Raw genomic sequence first — 22,754 nt, forward strand, 5'->3', positions numbered from 1 at the left:
GCTGGAAGGTGTAAAGACCTTCCCTGGATCTTCGCTCGCGAAGACTGGCCATTATTACTGCACTGTTAGTGTAGATGAGAGCCTACACAAGGATGGTTATCATGGCCTGGGTAATGGACAGTAAATCATTTTTTTTTTGTGTAAGTAAAGTAAAGCTGCTGAGGGCACTGTGTATCACTGCAGCCTTTTCTTCCAAATGGTATGGGATTCATGTCACACAAGTCTGCAGTTGCGGGACTTTTAGCACCTAGAAATATCCTGGTAGGTGAAACTTCACATTTGCAAGTCTCTCCAACTGCACTAGAGTGTCTATAGACCCTTCTTCCTAAAGCAACTCTTGTAATATCACAGAATAGCTTGGACATGTCATTCTGCTTGAAAGTTACTTACTGCTCTTTTCTTCCTCATCTGGCACTGGTCAGTCCTACTTCCCTGAAAAAGTAAATTCCTTAGCCCCAGGGATGTCATTGAGCAAATAGCTGCTTGCAGTGGTACATACACTTGAAGGCACCTTACCACACTCCCTTTCTGCACACACTCTGTGCTGTCCCTTGCGTGTCTGCAGGTGATGAGACACTACACCAATGTTGAGAATGATGCCACCATCTGTCCGTCGTGGTGCCTGACTGTGAAGCTGAGAGCACACACATATGAAGCAGACCGGGAACACTTCATTCCACAGTACATCCTGGATGTCCCCAAGGTGTGTAACTGGTTGACATTTGGATATTTGCAGAGGCACTTAGTCTGAAGTCTTTACTTCCTCTGCCATTGCACCATCCTGAGATGTTGCTTTGGTGGTTTTTGATGGTGTGGAGATTCCTGCTTTGGTACAGAAGTAGGATGCTCTTCTTCCTGCATTAGCTTCCCAGCCTCCAGCATGTCAGGTTGCACTGAGCTCTGAGAGGAAAGGTGTTGGGATCTCCTTCCTTTCTGTTTAAGTGAACATAGGCACTAACAAGGGTGTTTAGTTCCCTCCCAAGAGCGTCAAGTACTCTGCATGCACATAGGCAAACACAGAATCCACACTTATGGAAGAGAAGTGGTTGCAAGGTAGAGTGGAAGTTTTCCTCACACTTCCTGCTGTTTCTGTAGCACAATAACGTATTGTTCATATGAGGTAAAGTGATATCTGATCCTAGGAAGTAAGAATAGTCTTGAGAATCTCTTAGAAAATCTCCTCAGCTAATCCAGGACATGTAGCCTGATATGTATGAATTGGAGCAAATTCCAGCCTGCTGGAATTCTTGATCCAGGAGGTTGGTCTCTATGCAGAAACTGTGGGCACGAGCAAGCAGCTTTCTTACGGAATGAACATAAAGCATTCCATGAAGGAAAGTAGTTTCACTGGTCTCATGAGCCTATGAAAGATGAGGGCCATTGTGGGAAGGAAAAAAGTCATAATTTTTATACTCTTGAGTGGTTTCATTTTTTTCCTTGAAAAAAAGCATTACAAAGTTCTCCATAGGCTCAGGGTAGTGCTTGTTGGAACCTGGAATGCAATATCGTGAAAGCTTTTCCTTTAAGCTGGTTTTCTAAACCCAGTGAGAACAACCCTTCTTGCTTGTCTCCACCAGACTTTTCCTCCTGTGGTTCCTGACACTGATACCTACTGCAGCATGCTGCTGTTGAACACGAGCACCTCTTTGATGACTTTCAGTGTGAACCAAACTGCCTGCCCCTCTGTTTTGGTCAAGCCCAGCTCAGGACACATCATTCCAGGAGGACACCAGATTTTCTTCCTCTCCACTCACCCAGTCAACACAGTCCCGCAGCAGCATATCCTGCCTTTGCAGCTGAACTCTTATCCTGGATACACCAAGGTAGGGAAAGGGAAGTGGAAGATGGTGAGCAAAGTTTTGTTCCTTTGTAGCCTTCCCTTTTCACAGTGATTTGCACTGTGGTACCTATTTTAGCTCCTTTTTCTCTTTGGAAATAGGAAATGAAAGAATATTTTCAACATTTAATATGGGATCAGCACTGTATAAGGAAGGTGTCTGTGGTGTTAAACATCCTGTAGCCCTTGTTCCCTTGCATTTCCATCTGCTGGAATGCACTATATTATGCTCAGGGCCCTACTTCACAGCACAACCTAAGGGACTTCTTTCTCCTTCAAATCCTGTTTGTTCTTACTTCTTGGAAGGAGCAACATCTTTCCAAGGTCCTTTCAGAGGTAGCTGAATCTTCTAGGTAATGTCTGTTACCTTTCCCCTTAATCCCACAGGAGATTTCTCTCCAGAGTTGTGGGGAGTCCCTTCTTTTGCTGTTAGAAGGTGAAGGAAATCTATACTTCAAGCCTCTCTATATAGGGACCTCCTCTACACGAATGTACACCATAAAAAACTGCACAAGGCTACCCATGATTTTCACATGGAAGATACATCAGTCTGACAGTAAAATCCTTTCTGTCAGCCCCACTACAGGGATCCTCCAGCCCTATGAAGCCATGGTAAGTTCAAGGTCTACCAAAGTTGTACTTTCCTCTCTACAATACAGCCACAGCCTGACTTTGAATGTGCATTCCCAGTATGAGTCTTTGACACAGATGGAGGTGGTGGATGATTGAAGGGAGAGTGTCTCCAGAGTTGTCTATAAAGAATTAGGTTAGCTGTAATGGAGGAAGGGACTGTGCACTGAATGCAACTGTTGAGGTGATTGGGTTTGTTTCTGCTCTGGAGCTCCTGTGAGCACTCTCTCCTCTTTTGATTGCAGGCTCAGGCATGGACTTTTACTCCAGATGAGGAGACCAAGTATCTGCTGCGAGCTATGGTGTTTGTGAGGTGGAAAATCCCAGAGCCTGTGTCTCCCAAAAGTGTCTGTTACACCTTACGGGTTGTTGGAGAGGGGGCACTGGGTACCATCAGGGTAAGGAACTGGGGCCCACTGGGTAGTAGGAAGGGTACTAAGGTGGGATGGGGGTCTTGGACTTCCCCTTTTTGCACAATCTGTACTGGAGGAAATCAATAAGGATTCACAGCAAAATTCACAGACGCTGCTTTCAGTGTAGAAAAGAGAACTAATTCTAGTGGCCTAGTGGCAACAGCATGTTGTAAATGTCCTGCCAGTTCAAATGTAACCTTCCCAAATCCTCTGGGATTGCTCTTAAATCCTCTGTTCCAGAGGGAACCAAGCAAGCCATTTGGCTTCTTGGGAATCATGGTTCTCTCCTCTCATTCTGTCTGCTCTCGTCTATTTGTTCTGCCATTACTCTGATGTTTAAGTGCAGTGGACCTTTAGAAAGAGGTATAGCCAGCACACATCCACCTGGCTTTCCTCCTATTATCTGGAGATCGGTGCAGCCACCTTCATTTTCAGTCAGGCTTCTTAAGCAACCAGAGGTAAATAAAATAATACTTTGTAAGTCATTGCCCCATGTCAACCATGTTGGACAGATGGGTGATAATGTGTTAGAGGTACCTAGTCACTATAAATTGTATGTGAGTGTACAACTAGCCAAAAGAGAGGGGGACTCAATGAAGTCACGAAGGGGCCAGCAAACATCTCTCAGCCCTTGACCCAAGTGCAGCTAGTCTCCTCAGAGCCCTACAAATACTACATCCTACTCAGCAAGCAGCCTAAATAACAGTAGGAGAAAGCATTTACAGAAAGGATTGAGCCCCTTGCAGGCCCATTACAATGCCTTAACTGCACTCCAACTACCAGAAAGGAGGTTGTAGCGAGATGGGTGTTGGTTTCTTTTCCCAAGTAATAAGCAATAAGGCAAGAGCAAATGGCCTCAAAGTGCACCTGGAGAAGTTTAGATCGGATATTGGGAAAAATTTATTCACAAAAAGGGTTGTCAGTCATTGGAATGGGCTTCCAGGGAAGTGGTTAAGTCACCATTCCTGGTATTTAAAAGATGTGTAAATGTGGCACTTGGGGACATGATCTAGTGGTGGTCTTGGCAGTATGAGGTCAGTGGTTGGATTTGATGATCTTGAAACCTTTCCCAACCTTAATGATTCCATGATTCTATCTCCCAGGGCATGCCAGCTCCTATGCAAAGTAGGGAGCCCTTAGCACTGCATTGCATGTGCCAAGGGATCAGTATCTGGGGATATAGTGGTTATGCAGAGCCACCACTTATGCTTTACTTGTAATAGTGACCTTAGCATGGTGGGTTTGTATTCCAGGCACAAAAGAGGTACCTGGACCTTGGAAATGTTCTGGTTGGTGATCTGCAAAGCTGCAGCATTGTACTGCTAAATGATGGGATCTGTTCTCTGAATTACATCCTCAGTGTGGAACAACTTGTTACTGGGCCCTGTGACCCTGAGGAGGTCCGCAGTGATCCACTAGGTACTGTAAAGGAGTTAGCATGGGATGGGGCCTTAGCTTTTCCCTCTTTTCTCCAAAATCAATCTATCATGAACTCAGAGGCTGCTCTGCTTGCTGGCTAGCTTGCATTGATTATCTCAAATCTTAAGATGTCTGCTTCTTTGTGTAGGAGGTGACTCTTCTATCTTGCTGGAAAAAGCATAACCCAGAGCCTGACAACTGAAGGTGGACCAATCTGGATCTTGAAATAAGATGCAATTTCCCAGCATAGAAAGAAGTTAAATAAAGGAACTTCCCAAAAGAAATGTTGGAGTGCAACCCTTAGGTGCCTTTTTAGAGGACTTTCTAGAGCAGTTCCCTGTTCTTTGCTGGCCAAAGGCAGGCTGGGTACTCCCAATGAACTGCTTACAGTTGTAGCCTGGGAATCTCAACTTCAACACCTGAAGCTGATCCGAACAATTAGAAAAGGGGTGCCAGTGGTTTGAGTGCATGTAGGCTTAGGGATCTGTGTTCTGAACACACATGTGGTGTAGGAGAGACCAGTGATGCCACAAGCTTATGCCATCACTTTTCTCCTACAGCTCTAGAGTTGGACCACTCCAGAGGGACAATCCCTGCAAGATCAAAAGCTTTTGTTGGAATAACAGTAAGGCCAGCCCGTCGGGTGCATTACACCTGGTCAATCAAATATGCTCTTTGCACCCCCACAGGTGAGATGGATGTTTCGGGATGTTCAGAGGTGGGGAACAGCATTTGTAAAGGAAGAGACTGGCTAGACAAAGAGTTTTCAGCTTTTCCACTTCCCAAATGAAGTTTCCACTTCACTTGGGAAGTGGAAAATAGCAATGTCACATGAATGGTAGGGAGAAGACAAGATATAAACAACTGTTTATAATTTTTCAGTGTGAAAACAAGGCACACTTCATAAAATGACTAGGCTGTAGGCTTAAATCAAAAAAGGGTTTTTTCATATAGTGCAGAACTAAATTGTGTAAATACACAGTTGAAAAAGATCACATTCATAGTCTTTTGGTGATCTCTAAATGCACAGCAAGGTACAACTAGAAGGCAGTGGTCTGGAGGCTTTGAGAAGCTGCCAAAGTAAAGACCATTTACAAGTCCCTTTCTTTCTTTCTTTCTCTGGTCTTGGTAGGGTCTCTTTGCCCTTTGCTGCAGACAAAAGGACCCAGGCAGCTTCCCCTTAATGGTACATGACTACTTTTTGGTATTTCTTTCTCTCCCAAGCTACAGATCATGTAAGCACAAAAGAGGAGCTGCAGCCCCTCTGCTGCATTACAGCAACAGGCATCTACCCAACTTTGTGCATCACAGATGCCTGTTCAGCGGGAAGTGCCAACAATATCAGCAAGTTGCACCTCTGGAAGCTCTTCTCCTTGGACACACTGAATGAATACTTGGAGCGAGACCCGACTCCCGGTGAACTCACCTACAGAGTTCCCACAAGGCACAGGTAAGATGAGGAAACAGCTCAGAGGATCTTTGAGTCTCTTGAATGAGCCAGACAGAGATGCTGTGGCTGTTGACATGTGTTGCAACTCATCCTAGCTGCTACAGGCATTTGCTCACCTCCACTTCTCTGCTTACCCACCCTTGAAAGAAGCCACCAAAACAAAGAATAATTTGATTGCAATGGGCCTGTAAAAGTCTCTGGTCTAAACCCTTGCTCAAAGCAAGGACACTGAGGTCAGGTTGCTCAGGGCCTTGTTCAGTACAGTGCTGAACATCTCTGAGGACGAAGAAGCCACAGTTAGTCTGAGCACCTGTTTAGCCACTTCCTTGGTAAAAACTTTTTTCCTGATATCTGATCAGATTATCTTGTGCAGTTGATGTCCCTGAGCCCTTGCTTCATAAGGCTGAACAAACCCATGTCTCTTAGTCTGTCCTTGTAAGTAATCATAGAATGGTTTGGGTTGGAAGGGGCCTTAAAGATCATCTAGTTCCAGCCCCACTGCCACGGACAAGGAAACCTTTCACTAGACCAAGTTGCTCAGAGCCCCATTCAGCCTGGCCAATGTGCTCCAGCTCTCAGCCATCTTGGTGGCCCTCCACTGGACCTGCTCCAGTATGTCAGTGACTTTGTTGTACTAGGGAGCTGAAGAAAGACTTCAGCTAAGCAGGACTCTCTTATGCAACTCACTCTCATTAGGCATATATGAAAGATTTTTTTTAGAAAGTCAGAAGGCCTGCCTTATGCCCAGCATCTCTTCTTCCAAAAGTGCCAAGAGTGTAAGGTCAAATAAGAATTATAAGGAAAAAAGCCAGTGTAGAATCACCTTCCCCTGTTATGCCCTGCTCACCCTTCCTCTTGTTTCAATTTAATCTCTTCTTTTTCTGTTGCAACCAGCACATGCTTGATCCCTCCAGTGTATACCCCTCTTCTGCTGGATTTCAACTTTGGGTCTGCCCCTGTAGGCTCAGAGCCTGCCCTTGTGATGCTTCTGCTGGAGAACAAGGGTGTGATGCCCGTGGACTGGTAAGCAGTGCTTGCTGGAGCTCAGCCTTCTATTTGGGGTCTGTTTGGGTGCTGTCTGGAAGTGCTCACAGGGCCATGAGATGTTTGCAAGTTAATAGGGTGGGGTTTGTGGGTGCAGCCTGTGTTATGGAGCTGCCAGGGGAAGTTTAGGTTAGATGTTAGGAAGAAATTCTTTACAGAGAGGGTGATCAGGCATTGGAACGGCCTGCCCAGAGAGGTGGTGGATTCACCATCCCTGGAAGTTTTTAAAAAGAGATTGGACATGGCCCTTAGTGCCATGATATAGTAATTAGAGTTGGATCAGGGGTTGGACTTGATGATCTTGGAGGTCTTTTCCAACCCAATCTATTCTATGATTCTATGATTCTGTGGTCTGTTTGGTGGGTCTTGGTGAGGAAGCAAGCAGAGAGCAGCAGAGACCTGATGAAATGTGATGTGTCCCCCAGCTAAGCCCAGGTGGACTGAATGTGCTGACCATGGGCCTGGGGAAATTTCATGTCCTTGTTGCTGATCAGCTGATTGGTTCCCTAGGGCCTTCTTGTTTCCTTCTGATCAGAAGATGGACTTGGAGCTTTGGGCAGAAGATATTGAGTTTAGCCCTCAGGAGCTGCACCAGATGAGAATTCAGGATAACCAGCTCTTCAGTGTTTCCCCAAAGTCAGGAACACTTCTTCCAGGACAGGAGAAATCTGTACAACTTTCACACAGGTGACAAAGACAACTACCTGTACTTCAGAGCCTTGTGCTGTGTGCCAGAACAGCACATGCCATCAGTCCCCTGTGTTTCCATGCCCAATCCTTTTCCTTCACATGTCCCTTACTCAGCAGAGAATGGGCAAGTAAAAAGTTCCTGAGCATTTCCAGTTTCTGGACTCCATAGAGTTTGTCTTCCCCAGGGGAATGTTTTATGTCCTGTAACACTGCAGTGCAAAAGACATTTAGTGTGACATGCTGGGGACACTTGTTTGCCTTGATCTGACAACTGAGGAGATGAACAAGATGCTGCACTTCCTGTGATTTTGATTATGCAGTTATAGTCATATTTTTCTCCTCAGCTAGAGCTGCTAGCCCTTGTGTGCCTGTAGAGGGTATGAAGGAAAGTGAACACCTTCCTTTTCACAGCAGACCATATTTGAGAAGTACTGGTATTTTGTTGGCCTAGAAACTTGGGTTCCTAAATAGGTATATGACTAAAATCAACACTGTATCGCTCATTCCCGCCCAAACACAAATGTCCTCCCCCCACCACCTCCTATCCCCTCCGTCCCCGGGGATCTTATGCAACAGTGACTTTTTAGGTGGGAAGTGAATTGTCTCTAATGTTCCGTGTGACCCTGATTCTATCACCCTGGGCACAAGGTTGGTTTCTAGTGTCTTTGTCTCTCTCCTCTTTCACTGCTAGACATGATTTCATTGGCACTGATCGCCTCCCTGTCCTGCTGAAGGTTTCCTATGGCCATGAGATTCTGGTAAGATAGCAGGTGTCACTTCCTTCCATTTGCAGAACAACAACAGGTAGGAACTGATTTAAGAGGTGTTTTCCCCAAAAGCTCCATGGTGTACAGGGACTGTGGCATTCCCCTGGAATTTGCACTAGCCAGGCAGTAACAGAAGGCCAAGCAGAGACATAAAATCAACATTCTGACGAACTTGTGATTCCAGCATCCCCAGAAGTGTGCACTGACAAAATGGCCCTTGGACGTCGCATCTGCTAGTTTTCTCTGAAAGGACTATTATTTATTATTAACCTTTGTATTTTATTAGTGGTGTTAGTGCAGAATTGCTTCTTCCTCTATGTCCAAAACAGCCTCCCCAGGTTTTACAGTCCCTGCATGTTTTCCACACTGTAGTGTAACTCATGGCCAGGATTTCTGTGCGTGCTTCCCCTCATTTCATCTGCTTCACTGTAAGTTTTTCCATGCAGTCTTTCTGGAGTTCAGATCTGCAGCCCATCCTACTTATATGCAGCTTTCCTGAATCTTTCCATCTCACCAACTCTTCTAAGCATTTCAATCCCCATGGAATGTGCTTTTCTCCAAAAATACCACCTGCACTGACTGCAGTTTGAGGAAGCACAGGGTGGCAGAGCATCCTCCAGTTCTGGAGGTACAGGATTAGCTGCCTCCTCAAGCCCAGAAGGTACTCCCTGGATTCCTGGTTGGCTGCAGCCTTTGTCCACCCACTTATTTCTCCTGCCAATGATAGAGGAGGTTCTTACTCATTCTTCCTGCTTCATTGCTTCCTAAAGCATCCCCGAGCTGATCTAGGGTGTGTTTTTCCTGAACGTTTCCTCAGGCTTGGAACTAATTTCTCTATCTCCCCCTCTCTCAAACTGTCAGTTAGAGTCAAAGTCACCTTGTGCTCTGCCGGGCACAGCTCATGCCCGGCTGAGCCTTCCTGTCTGTCTCTGAAGTTTCCTATGAGACCATTGTGTTCACACATCTCTTTTATTTTTCTTTTCTTTCAGGACTGTTGTCAGCTGAAAATCCAACCCTTTGACCAAGCTGTTCAAACAGTGGCTTAACTGTGCCTTCCCTCAAAGCCCTTGGACAGGCTCCCTGTGCTCTGCCTGCCTGGCACAATCCTGGGAGTGACTGTGAGCATTTCACCAGCTGGCCAGTGAGGGAATAGGCTTTGGAGCACCAGAAGCCTATAGGGCGTGCATCCCCTCTTGCCACATAGCCAGTGGCTTTTTTGATGGCTACCAGAGGCCAGCACTCTGCCTCATGCTGTCACTGCAGAGGGGGCTGAGAAAGCATAGGAGGCCCTGAGGATGAAAAGATTCCTGAGTACATTTGAGCTCTGGCAATAGGAGTTGCAGAGGCCAGTCCAGAGATATGGAGCAGTGCGGGCAGCTGTGACCTGTAGTGATGCAGTGCCAGTACTGAACTACTGATATCAGAAAGTAAGAGTGGAAGAGGCTCCTTTTCCTGCAGAGAGGGCAGCTGAGGGGCTGAGCACAGTGTGCCTTCTTTCCTTTCACTCATGGCATGAAGTACACAGAGCTGGCAAACCCCATGGCAGAGACTGTCCTAAGGGTGCTCACATGCCAGGGTGAAACAAATCCTCACCTGGGAATCTGGTGAAATGTGTAGAATATAGGCTAACCTTGAGGCAAGCAAATGCTATAATGTCACCCCCTATGTTAAGCTGTGGAAATTTCAGAAAGCGACAATAAGCAGAGGACAAGACCATTGGGCTGAGGTATTGCTTGGTTATTCTGTCAAATTCCAAATTGCTTGGCTTTGGAGCAGTGTTGTTAGTCAGCTGCAAGCCAATGTCCATTTTTGGGGAGGGGTCTAAATTCACTTCTGTGATTATTCTACCCATGTGAATAGATTTTAATGTCCCTCTCTGTTTCCCCAACAGAGCTTGTCTACTGCATTTTCACAAGAAGCTCCCGCTCCATTACTCCTTCCCATTCAGTGGCCTACTTTCAGTCCTGTGATGACTGGATTTATAGGTGCTCTGAAGAATCCAAACTGATTTTCCATTGGCATTTTCTTCTGGCTAAAAGAGGACACTTCTCTGGGACTTGTGTGTTACCCAGTTCCTTGTGCAGTGGGGTAACGGCCTCCCACTGCCTAATGCTCTCACAGGTTGTCCTTTGCCCCATTGCCTGTAGGAGTGCAGCTGTGACCTTGTTCTCAGAGATCCAGGATTGTTTGGCCAGGCAGAATCTGCAGCTCTTGGCAGTTTTAGTAGGAAAAGCCCAGCCAGCTCCAGGTGTTGTAGGATGAGGTAGGCTGGTTTGCAGAACTCCCTGGAGAGAAGGAGTAGAGAAGGAGAATCCCTGAGCACACAGGTTTCAGCAGCTGGAAGTGTTTGCACTTCACTTCTTAGCTGTTAATTAGGTATTGTGAGATGTTGTCACCTGCAGCACATGTTTTCCAGGCAGCTCTCCTCCCTGGGGAATTTGGCATCCCTTTATGCTCTAAGTTTTCATGGTGGGATGAAGTCTATGCACTCTGAAAGGAGACTTGATTGCATCAGGTCTTCATGTTTCTCCATTTATCTCCCTTTTAACTGATAGTCCTCTAAATGTCACATCCTGTCCCGAATGGAAACTAATGACAGTTTTTCCTGGGCATTTGTGGTCTGTTGGAATCCAAGGTGTTTTTTTGACTGAAAGAATATAAATGTGTGTTTCACTCATAAAGCTCACAAAGTTTCCTGTCCCTTTTACCCTTGAAGTTTGAAAGTGTCAGCTTTTGTCCTGCTCCCATTTTCATTTCATCTGGCGTGTTGTGGCCCTCAGGAGGCTGAATGCTCATGTAGTTCTTTGAAAAGATCCCATGAGGGACCTTGTTAGCATTGTATATCTAGTCCTCTCTGCTTCCTCACTTAGCTTATGGAACTGAACCAGAATGGGTTATTTTGAAGGAATTGTCATTCCCTGCTCCTTTTTAAGTAGCTGATACAGTATCTCCTCAAGGTGTCTATCTAAGGCATCCACCTACCATTGCAAACATCCTCTCTGTTTTCTGCACAGGCACTTGAAAAATAGCTGTGCTTCAGGTTTAACTTACTGTGAATTGCAGCAACTCAGCTTCCATTGGCGCATGAAGAGACCATTACTAACTCTGTGACTGCTTTGCAGCCTCTACCCCAAGGCAGACAGCTTAAAGGGGCTTTGGGGTGATCCTGCAGGAAATCGTGCATCATGACTCATCTTCAGCCTGACTGCTGTTTTCTCAAAATGCAGGATCCTGAGTGAATGTAGAATCTTGTCTATGAAATAGCTCTGTAAATCTCTCCATGTTGCTTGGAGTGCCTGGTGGCTACTTTGCTGACAAAATACTGATGGTCATTATTTAAACATGTAAAGTTCAGCTGGTATCTTCTTGCAGTATCTTTTGGACTGTTAAACACATTCATGGAGCGGATGTCCTCTGGAGTGAGGACATCCAGATGGTCCTTTTCAAGAGGAGGCCATTACTTACCTAAAATCGTGTCTTTCAGAAGGGTTTGGCTGTCACAGCTGAACACTCTCCTACATACAGCCTAGACACTGATTCACGGAGAATTTCCACCATACATTTGCACAGAGAAGCACTGATGCTGGTGTCTGACAGAGCAGAGACAAAAGCATGTTCTTTCTGAAACGAGGGGAATCTTTTGTTTCAGTTGAGTAGGTTCTCCATCTCCTTGATTTTTTTCTTAGGACCCGCTATCCTCGTATTACCAATTTAAGTCTGTAACTGTGTTGCCTTCAGCTTGCTGAATACTTCAGAATCCTTGTGTTAGTGATGGATGCAAGGCCCTGTGAGAAAGTGACTGCATTTCTTTCCACTGTAGCTGACCTTCATTGGCGTGACAGTGGAACATGACCAGCGGTACGTTCATTTTGCATCCACTAAGCACCTTTTCACACCCATTGCCATTGGAGGCTCCCGCCCCCCCACACAGGTGAGCACCTTGGGGCCAAACCCAGCAGCAAGTATAGGGAAGGAGCTAGTGCTACTGTGTCCCAAGGACAGGCAGTGCCTGAGGCAATTCTAAGGAAATGGAATGGCCTCCACAGGAAAGCATTACAGCAGAACTTTGAGACTAGTCCTAGGCAGGGTCTGGAAATGATAGCAGGGAAAGTACTTCTCACCATCTCCAGTTTGACAGGATTTGGTGTTCACTCTAGTCAGAATGCTTATGAGGCATGTTGGGCTGTTCCCTTATTCTCTTGCATTGTCTCTGAGTGAAAACTTGCCTACCTGCTCCAGGTACTCTAAAAATAAATTCTCATTAGTTTTTTTGTTAATTAAACTTCCTTAAACACTTATTCAGCAAAAAGGCAGCTTTGAATCTGTTCTGCCTAATTTACTTGGGAAATTATTATGTCTGAATTGAATTAAGATCACTCTAATATAAGTGGTTTTGCATTTTAAGTAATCTGCTTTACAGTGATCCCTTTAGCTAATTTGTATTAATTTTCCCCTAATCTGAATTTGCAAGGCACCATTCGGAGAGACACAGTAGTTATCAATGTACATGTGTGGTGATAAACTTTCAGCACCGTCTCCTATCAGAGCCTCAGTGATAAATCTTGACACTATAAGGTCTCCTCACTCTTAGGAGACAAGCTAACTAATTAATTATTAATGGTTATCCGAATCCTCTGGGGAAGTGTTAACTATTTTAACTTGTACATGGTATAATAAGGACAGCTCTTTCTGACTCACTTCAGATTTATGAACTCTACAATGGTGGCTCCATGCCTGTGATGTTTGAGGTTCAGCTGGACAACCTTATGAAGATACAGGAGGAGAATTTTCAGCATCCTGTGTTTGTCTGCCTAACTCCTAGAGGAGAAATCCCCCCTGGCAAAACAGGCCACATTGAGTGGGTCTTCTCTCCACTGGAAGCTAAAACTTACTCGGTAAGATCCTCCTTATGACTACCAGAAACAGTTTCTCTCTGTTGACCAAAAATTCTTACTGATGGTTGGCCCATGTCATGCTACAGCTGAACTGAGCTCCATTCCTCCAAGACAGAGTCTTGAGAGCAAGTGAGTGGCTGGTCTGATCGAGAAATGGAGCAGATAAATTGTTATAAGTTTATTCTTCCCAAGAGCAGATTTCTTCCACAACCACAGTCATCCCAGTCTATATTTTTCAAGGATCAAACACTAACTGGGAATATCAACAGTATTTGTTCAGATTTGTGGTTCACTGTTGGCCTACAAAAACTCCCACCAAAGAGACTGAAGTCACTTTTACCATTGCAGCACAGGCTGCTGCAGACCTCTGGAAACAGCCTTCCCAAAGGCCTCTGTCCTGGGCTGCAGCAAACAGATGGGGCCAGAGGTGGAGCACTACTTATTGCCTCACTCTGAGATGGATGCATAGAAAAATAAATAAATTTAATTTTAAAACTCCAACTTTTGCTCCAAGAGGGAGTCTCTGCCCATCTCATGCTGCAACTGGCTAATTGACTACTTTAACAGCTTTCCTGGGCTAGCAGGAAAGGTCAAGGCCTGAAAAAGAGACTAGATTTCTCTTCTTCCATGCATGTGGTATATTTTAGACCAATCCATTAGCATAAGTATGCTAGCTTATTGCACATCTCTACCAAAAATTACTCTGGACTTAAAACTCTTATCTTGTCCAAGGCAGGTTGATGTTCCCATCCACATCCTGGGGGGTGAATCAACCCTGATCACTTTCCAGGGAGTAGGCTACAATCCAAATGCTGCAGGAGAGGCTACCACATCCAGCAAAGCTTTGTCTCCTTCAATCTTTCCAGGTTCTAACAAGCTAATTGTGTCTGGACAGGTAAGTCCAAGTGTGTCATATGAGCAATATGATCAGTCCAGAAATGTATGAGAGAGACTGAAATATGCAAGTGGTTCAATCTAACAGTAGCCTGTGTTGCAGGAGAGTTCATTTGCCACGAGATTGAACAAGACATTTCCCTTCCAGCAGGTCATCTAGAGCCTAACTCATAAAAGCTAAATGGTGCCTTCCTTCCAACTTGCTGCTTCCATAGTCATTAAAACCAAAAAGGGTTTCAGGTTTGTTCGTGTACCAAATTTTCTCTTAGAAGTTACCCACATGACAGCTGCCTTTCTCATTTGCAGCTACAATACCTTTTTCTTTGATAATTCATTCGCAAAAAGACCATCATACTCTTACATACCCTGTCAGGGCTTGGGTCCCACCGTTTCGCAGCCAAACTCAGATGATTCATAACCTGAACGCTGACTGCAGGATGGTCACTAATTCAGGCACATCCCAAGGAATGCACTTGTTTGACATGCCGCTGGCTCAGCAGGAGCTTGCGTGGCCTGGCTAGAGCTGGCCTGCCAGCCTGGACAGTCTGTTGTTAAACTCACCCCCAGATCCCAGCACAGTGAATCAGCGTTAAACAGCATCAGCAGAGGCATTCTGCAGGCAGGTAAAGAATCCATCCATGTGACATTAGCATGCCTTTCTTGGATCCCAGCCACAGCTCTGTATGTTCTTTGGCTTCTGTTGGGCAATTATGTTCCTGGATACAGCAAAGAGAAGTTGGTTAAAAACCTCTCTCAGGCTGTCAATGAAGATGCCATGACACAAGGCTCTGTTGTCTGAAACCAAGTCATTAGTTTCTTTTCCAATGATTAGTGTACTTAATTAGTTTGTATTGGGCCTGGAGAATAGGACAAACTAGTATCATATTAGTACCAAGGTGCGTTAGGGAGCAATTTACCAAAAATTTCATTCAGGTTGATGAGGATTCTGCACAAGCACGTGCCTTGTGTGTTTGTCAGCTCAGGTGGGAAAAGGCCTGGGTTGCAAGTGCTGCAGAGAGAATCTGGGTGTTACTGGTCCTCTGTGCTCCTGAGATCCTCTCCTGTCCAGCAGCAGTGTTATGTCCTATTCATTGCTTACCCAATCCCACTGTGACAGGGCTGTCCTCTTGTGGTAAAGTCATTGTAACCAGAGCAAAAATGGGAGAAATGTAACACTCCCTTAAGTTGTTATGGTAAAGGCAACTGGTGAATATTATCTATGAATTGCTGGATAAATTAGATAGGACAGTGTTACTGCCCTTCCCCAGTGGCCATATCCCATTTTCCTTCCCTGCTGTTCTTTCTGGTTTCACCTTGTTTCCTGCAGGTAGCCACCTTGTCACACCACAGGATTTGCTTTGGAAATATCCCAGACTGCACCAAAGCCAGTCGACTTGTCTTTCTCAACAATATCTCGGAGAGCAAGGCTGTTGTGTTTGCCTGGCAGATAAGCCCCTGTAAAGACAAGAGGGTGAGTCTTCTTTGCTCTACAGCCTTCTTGCCCATGTCTATTGGGTCATGAAAGGTCACCTTACAACTCCATTTCCAGCAAGACACTCAGTTCTAAAGAACTGATTTTTACTAGCTGATGAAAGGAAAAGGCAGAGAAAAGTGAAGGTAAGGGTTAGGAGAGGGGAGATAAATAGGAATTCAGAAGGGAAATCTAAAGACTTAAGTGAGGTTACACAAAGCTGGAACTACAGGATATGGCAACAAATCTCAAAACTCTGTCCACCAGCAAAGTCCATGGTCATTCTTTGAATGTATCAGCTGCATCTCTCTCATGTCACTTATCCCTAAGAAAGACATGTGTGTTTCCTGCAAAGAAAAGGCACATAGGAAGGTCCCAGGACCATGAAACAGCTTCTCTGGGGTGGATTTGGTTTTGTTTTAATTTGTTTCCCCACCCACCCATCTCAGGTGTTGCAGGTTGCTCCAGAGTCAGGGGTTGTGCAGCCTGGAGAGAGCATCGCCTGCTTCATCACACTGGGACCCACAGGGAATCCCTCCTTGTGCAGCACAGATCTGGTGTGTGAGGTGAGGCCCAATGGGTACCTGTGTATTACCATTATCTGGGCATGCCATTGCAGTTCCCAAATGCCTGACCCCAGCAGACCACTGCCTGCTGCTTCCAGCTGAAGGAATCCTTCTTTGCTCTGCACTTCTCATTCATGAAGGCACTTAGCTTCATCCTTACTGATGCTTTAAGTATCTTTCTCTCTATGTGGCTCACTAGATGAGGTGTAACTGTGCAGCATATGGCTTTGTGAGATGAAGTTATGGTTTGAATGAGAGTGGCTTTCAGTGGATGTCAAAGATTTGAAATCTGTAAAATACAAGTCTTGCTGCTTTAATATTAGTGGGGGCACAGACTTACAGTAGTCTCCCTCTGGACATTCTCCAGGTTTTCTCTGGCAAGAGAGTATTTCCTCTCTGTATGAGTCTTATAATAGCACTGTTCTTTCCTCTTTCTTCCACTGGAATACATGGAAAGCAAGTGGGCTTCTTTCTGGGACCTCCTGAAAAGGGAGAAATTGGTGACAGGCATGGAATTGAGCCAGCGACTGTGTTATTTGCAGCTCCCTGCTCCCTCCAGTCATGGTTTGCTTCATAGGTGTACGTACAGGAGTCCCTGGTTCAGTATGAGAGGGACCTGCAGGAGTGGCAAAAGGAAAAGGAACGGCAGGCTGTGGAATTCACCATCACAGAGAAGGACCTTGGGACTAAGAGTAAGCCAGTGTCACCTGCAGTGGTAAGTGCTCTCAAAACTTTACACTAGCTTAGCTCAGCTCAGAAACAGCAGACAGTGTCAACAAGAAAGGTTCTTTAAAAAAATCTAGGCAAGCTGATGAGAGGATATGAGCCTCTGATCTGTTCAAGACCTCAAAGCTGATCTGTGGATCATGGAAAATGAGATTGTGGTTTCTAGCCAAGAATTGCCTTACAAACTCTGAAATTGCTAGTGACCATCTGAAATTTGGAAGTGCATGAGAAGCCTTAGGAGAAACAAAGCCAGTGGCTGTTGAAACCAGGGTTTGGATTTTTAACCATGAATAAACACTGGAGAGAAATGTGTAGCTAGCAGTAAGAATGTGCCCTGACTGAAGAATGGGAGGATGAGATCATTGACTCTCAGTTGGCACAAAGTAAAAAAAAAATTCTAGTCTTGTTCTGCTCCATACCTTTCTTACATGGTAATTTCTCTTACTTTTTTTTTTTTTTATATATGTATTTTATTTTATTTTTAGAGGTTGTCAGATTCTGCTGAGGCAGAAAATCTTCCTGAATCCTCAGCTGTAATCAGGAAATACAAGGTAAGTCAGGCCTGTCTTGCCCATAGTAGAATCAAACTGATTGCTTTAGAAAAGAGGCAGATGCTGGATATCACAGCGTGGGAGTCTGGACAGAGAGTACAACAGGATTTGTAGCTTCAAGGCTTTGGGAGACAGACTATTTGGAGGAGCCAGAAGAATTAGGCTGTCTGGCTGTGTTCTGTGGGCAGTAACTTTCCAGCTGAGGTGAATGGGAATTGAAACTGGAATCAAATGTGTACTCTTGACTAGAGAAAGGGGGAAAGGTTTCATATAAGCAAAAAAGATGCATGCAGACAGGGCAGTTGGTACCTGGACTGGTTTCATTCTGGGAATACAATGGAAAGCAGCAGGATGCTGGCAGGATGCGGTACAGACTTTACCCTCACCACTAGAAGAGCTGTGCTCTGTGCCTCAGGAGAAGCTGCAGGACAAACAGCCTTGGTTTAAGTGGGTAGAAAGCTTTAAAAGCTCAGTTTGCCTGGTTCATCTCTGTTTTCCCTCAAGTTAATACAACTGTGTGCGCTGCTGGAAGACAGCTTTTCCAGCAGTGGTGGGAAGGTGTGAGACAAGGTCCTGTCCCAGTCGATGCTCTGCAGAACTGTCTGGGTCCAAAGGCACAGCCATGCTGCACCTATAGCTGTCAGCAGGACATGCTATGGGAATGACAGGGCTCATGGAGAACCAGCTAACCCAAGATGTGGAAGGGTTTAGGGGAGCTGAGGGCAGGCTGGGCCTGAGCAGACTAAGGTCACTAGGAGATGCAGCTTGTTGTCTTGGAAGTGTCACCAGAGTCAGGCTGTAGCAGTGCTCCTGGGACCCTGTGGAGTGCCTTTGCGTGCCTTTCCCTGTCCCGTGTGAAGGAATCAGCTCAGGGAAGCTCTAGCTTGGATTGTCTGCCCTGTGCTATTAGGTGTGATCAGTGATGTAGATCAAGGCATTCACTTGGGATGAACATAAGAATGGCTGCAGAAAAGTAAAAACAATTTCATTTAGTCCTCTAGAGTTTTAACCCCTAGTGTCAGTTTGGAGCCTGCAAACACTTGCTGTGTCTGCGTAAGGAGCAGTGAAGGCCCCTGGCCTCATTTTCAGAGGTGGGACAGCTATGTCTCAAAGATCATTGAAGTCCTGCTATGCCTGAGGGCTTCCCCAGATCTGGATAGTGTCCTTCTGGCCCAGGCTTCTTGACTACTGCCCTAAGAAACTTCCTCCAAACTGACTGCTGTTAACGCAACCCCAGGTTGGCCCATGTAGTGTGGCTGGAGTCAGGTTGGTTTCCAGGTTGGGGAGCAATTTCCCCATGCATTCCATCCATGTCCTCCACTTCTCATGCAGCACTCCTGGTGTGCTCAGAAGAGCAAAGATGATCTCCCAGATCATCCCACGGTGGCAGACTGGAGTACAACAGCCCCAACTGGGGAGGCTCTGAAGACATGCTGACACTTGGGGCAGGCACACTAGGCAGTGAGGAGGGAAAGGACCTGGTTTTCACTATGGCTGCTTGTGCCTGATAGCAGTACTGTGGTGCTAAGATCATTTTGACACCAGGATCTGGTGGCTCTGGCTGCTGGGCTTTGAGTTCTTATGCCTGTGCTTAAACCTACACCAGCCTACCTGTGACCGAAGGAACAACTATATACCTGCCATTTCTTTCTCTCCAACAGACATTACCCCCTATTAAAAGCCACCCTAAGCCCAGTCAGCCATCTGGACCCCTTGAGAGGAGGTTGCTGTTGGGCAAAGACACCAACCGAGTGTGGGTCAAACCAGAGCATCCCAAGCCCATGCTCTTACACCTTGATGTGTCTGCCAGGTCCCATGCTATTGAGGACTTTCTCAGGAACTTTGCTTTGGAGTTTCCCAAATACTTCTTGTCCCGGTAAGAGAGACAGTTTTTTGGATTGGCTTCCTCATCTGAGCCAGGGCTGCCCATGCTCTGATATGCGTTGAACTTGGAGCTCTGCTCCGCTCTTCTTCAGTGCCTCAGAATTAGGTAAGAGGTGCTCTGCTTTCCCCAGCATTAGCTGACATGATCTGTTATTCTCTCTCCCTTGAAGGGGAGATTCTGTCAGAGCTCAGTGCTTCTCTCTTATGACAGTGTCCTTGCTGCTGTCACAAATACAGCAGCTCCCACTCCTTGGCTGGTTCCCTGCACTGCTCGCTGCTTGCCTGAATTGCTGCTGCTGTGCCAAGATGGTGCAGGTAGTTTGGTCGAGTAGTGCTGCCACTGATGGAACAACTCCTTCTTTCCCAGCCCATTCAGCGCCCAGCCCTCAGAGAGTGAGTTTGTGGATTGGAGTAGGTACAGAGACAGGATGGACATGGAGCCCAGAAGGATGTCTCTGGCTGCTGCTTCGAAACAGGAGTTGCAGATGGTGACTGACATACTCACAGGTGTCATCAGGTGCGTGTCACTTCACCGTCACCTGGTTTGGAGCCCCTGTCCTCCAGAGAATTCATGCAGCATGGCCAGCTCTCTGCTAATCTCAGAGGAATCTGTGCACTCTTATTGCACCATAACAGGGGATCCACCTGCCGAAGGACTATGAGCTCAGGGATCCTGATGTGATAGCCAAAGGCAGGGTCTTGCTCCCCAACCAGGGACTGAGTCCATCTCTCCATGGTTCCCAGAACTAGGGAACTCTGCCTGCTGTGATCGGAAACAGGCTGCATTGGAATACACCTATTTGCTTTGTCAGCTGCAAAAATGTAAAGAGCAAGGGCTGGGGAAGCAGAGGTAGTTTCATGAGTTTAGGCCATCTTGCTGCCACCTTGAGCCCCAGAAAGCAAGAAGGGATAGACTAAACACTGACATCAGTCAGGGTTTTCCTCTGATTTGTACTATATTGTAATGATCCTGGGTCATACAGATAGCTGATTTGCTGGAACTCATCCTTTATTTTCCTATCCCCAGAGGCCTCTTGGAGAATGCCCAGTTCCACGATGCAGTGAGAAGAAGCCAGGATCAGCCTATTCCATATTTCTCACAGTTCCGGTCTGCAAAATCAGCAGAGCTCCACAACAGGAGACAGTGCTCCACGATCCCCTCCAGGGCCTCTGCTTCGTCAGATCTTTACCTTGAGAAGGATGGAGAGAAGAAAGAAATGAGTGAGGAAAACTCTCCCAGTGATTTGCTGCAGTCCTGGGAGATTTTTCACCACAAGCAGTTGAGTGAGAGGAAGGAGATGATAAGTAGGTGAGGAAAAGCTCACACATAAAAGGCAGGAGAGCCATGGCAGCACATTGCCTGGCCAGAAATCCATTTCTCCTTCAGCCCTGCAGCATTTCTGCTGGGATGTTTTGTGTTCTCTGAGTGGAAGTTGATGCTAGCCCACCTAGCCACCCTCTCCTGAGTGTGGTTTGTGGAGAGGGAAGGTTTGCTGTGTCTGGGGTTGGGCAGGGCCGGGATGCTGGTAGTGAGTGAGATCTGCTTCACACTCAGACAGTCCTGGCTGTATTAGACATGAGGGTGCAGTGTGTGCTTAATTCAACTTTTATTTTCACTGCAGTATTTCACCACCTTGCATTTGCTGTGGCTACTCCCTTGCACACTGCTATAGGTCACAAGCATATTCACAAATACCAGCTACAGCACAGCTTGGAGGGAGAAATCAGCAAGACCACAGTCACCCAGCTCTGTCTGAGGTCAGGGCCTGACACCAGCTGGTGACAGTGCTAGGACAAGGGTCAGCAACCCATTGCTCAAGTCTTTGGTTCATTGACCTCAGCGCATAGGAAACAGTGTGTGCTCCACTGCTGTCCCTGATGATTCCTGGGAGGAGTCACAGCAAGTAGCCTGCCTTATCTCCTTTCTGATAGCTGTCCTCTGCCTGTACTTCTGTGCCTCTAGGCAGCCGGCTGTTGGGAACCTCGTGGAGCTGGTGCTGGAAAACACACTGCAGAATATCGTGATTGAAGCCAGTCGTGGGGAGGTGATGCTGACAGCCCGGCCCAGGGTCATTGCTCTACCCCCCAGCCCTTCCCGAAGGTAGCAGAGTATATCTGTGTTCTGGTGGGGTACAGGACCTGTCTTTAACATGTCAGGCTGAAGCACAGCCCATTTTTAAACCCTGTGGATTAGCTGAATCGCTGCCTATCAATGCCAAGGCTGCCTGTGCAAAAGGGGGAAATCCACTCTCAAAGTCACTGCCCCTTCTTGACTTGTCCTGAGCCACAGAGCAGAGGAGGTAATGGCACATCCTTTCTGTGGACCTGAGACCCTCATGCAGTTCTGGGCCATGGCCCTATGGGTGAACAGCTGTCCTGACACACCAGAGAGAGCCCAGCACAAGGATGGTCCCATGGGAAAAGAGGTCAAGTAGCAGGCAGCACAGCCTCTGACAGCAGAAAGGGGGCAAAGCTTTTGTAGTCCAAGATGGTGTGGGATCCAGTTAGGTTAAAGGAATGGCCATTGGTGGGAGAAGTAGATTTTGGGCTGAGGACAAAACATGAGTGTTTGCCCCAGCTTGGACAGAATTGCCATGAGATGGGATTGAGAGTTGATGGGAGAGGGTTGTTGGATGGAGATGTCATCACCAGAGCTGCAATCTCTTCTTCAGGATCACCAATCCGGCACCCCCACCCGCCAGAGCATAGTTGCTGGGCACTGTGCTGCTTGAGCTCTTCAAGCACATCAGCTCTTTCCATTCTTCATCCTGTGATGTCCAGAGCAACTCTGACCCTCCCAAACCATGCCCTGAGCTCAGCATGCTGGCTGCCTCTGAGGAGGTATGTACTGATTATGTTCTCAGCTCCAATTTGAATCCTCTGACAACTCCACAGCAGAGTTCGTGACATCTCTCCTCTCTGTGGCTGGCCACATCATTGGAGAAGAACTCTGTGCTACAGGGAGCATACGGAAAACCTCTGTGACAATTAACACTTGTCCCAGTCTGTACCAGCTGGGAAAGGAGTGGAATCTGCTTTGAAATGTAGCTGAGGAAGGACTGACAGCTGGGCAGTGAGGTGATAAGCCCCCTGCTGACATCAGTAGGATGCAGGTTCTGAATCCTCCTCCCCTCCTTGCTCCAGTGGCTGCTGAAGGTTCCCCTTACAGCGACCAGCCCAAGGAGGCAGCTGCAGCACCATCAGCACACTCAGCAGCCAAATAAAAGCAACTTGGCCTCTGGACACAGACACCAGTGTATGTAACATACATAATTCATGTGTCTGAGTTTGTGAGCATCTTGGACAATGTCTTACCTTTTCAAACTGCAGAGCTGTCACCTGGGGAAGGGGATACTTTGAGCCTTGGCCTGGCATGGGGGGTCTGTCAGGCTGCAGTAGGTGTTACAGTGAAGGAGCGGGTTTGTCACAGCCGGGAGGTGGCAGTGTGAGTTGTGAGAAATTCCAGCGGCCAGTGCAGAGGCTGGTGCTGGGCCCCAGCTGCTGCTCCCAGGTAGAA

The 22,754-nt window shown here is 46.6% G+C and overlaps 1 protein-coding gene across 1 annotated transcript in view; it reads left to right on the forward strand.

The window, feature by feature from the left end:
- Positions 1-22,467, forward strand: part of CFAP65 (cilia and flagella associated protein 65) — a 31,730-nt gene extending 9,263 nt beyond the window's left edge. Inside the window, exons 10-31 of the mRNA XM_050339250.1 lie at positions 566-703; positions 1,578-1,823; positions 2,225-2,449; positions 2,713-2,865; positions 4,134-4,299; positions 4,860-4,988; positions 5,524-5,749; positions 6,644-6,772; positions 7,304-7,480; positions 8,175-8,241; positions 12,071-12,181; positions 12,954-13,145; positions 13,882-14,040; positions 15,367-15,510; positions 15,960-16,076; positions 16,654-16,791; positions 17,288-17,353; positions 19,015-19,229; positions 19,605-19,754; positions 20,265-20,546; positions 21,201-21,338; positions 21,910-22,467. Coding sequence (XP_050195207.1) covers positions 566-703; positions 1,578-1,823; positions 2,225-2,449; positions 2,713-2,865; positions 4,134-4,299; positions 4,860-4,988; positions 5,524-5,749; positions 6,644-6,772; positions 7,304-7,480; positions 8,175-8,241; positions 12,071-12,181; positions 12,954-13,145; positions 13,882-14,040; positions 15,367-15,510; positions 15,960-16,076; positions 16,654-16,791; positions 17,288-17,353; positions 19,015-19,229; positions 19,605-19,754; positions 20,265-20,546; positions 21,201-21,338; positions 21,910-21,946 — 3,405 coding nt within the window. The 3' untranslated portion in view covers positions 21,947-22,467. The remainder of the gene's footprint in view (positions 1-565; positions 704-1,577; positions 1,824-2,224; positions 2,450-2,712; positions 2,866-4,133; positions 4,300-4,859; positions 4,989-5,523; positions 5,750-6,643; positions 6,773-7,303; positions 7,481-8,174; positions 8,242-12,070; positions 12,182-12,953; positions 13,146-13,881; positions 14,041-15,366; positions 15,511-15,959; positions 16,077-16,653; positions 16,792-17,287; positions 17,354-19,014; positions 19,230-19,604; positions 19,755-20,264; positions 20,547-21,200; positions 21,339-21,909) is intronic.
- The last annotated feature ends 287 nt before the right edge of the window (positions 22,468-22,754 follow it).

The sequence above is a fragment of the Myiozetetes cayanensis genome, unplaced genomic scaffold, assembly GCF_022539395.1.
Source record: "Myiozetetes cayanensis isolate MyiCay16 unplaced genomic scaffold, myiCay2020 scf9, whole genome shotgun sequence".
In the NCBI taxonomy this organism is placed as follows: Eukaryota; Metazoa; Chordata; class Aves; order Passeriformes; family Tyrannidae; genus Myiozetetes; species Myiozetetes cayanensis.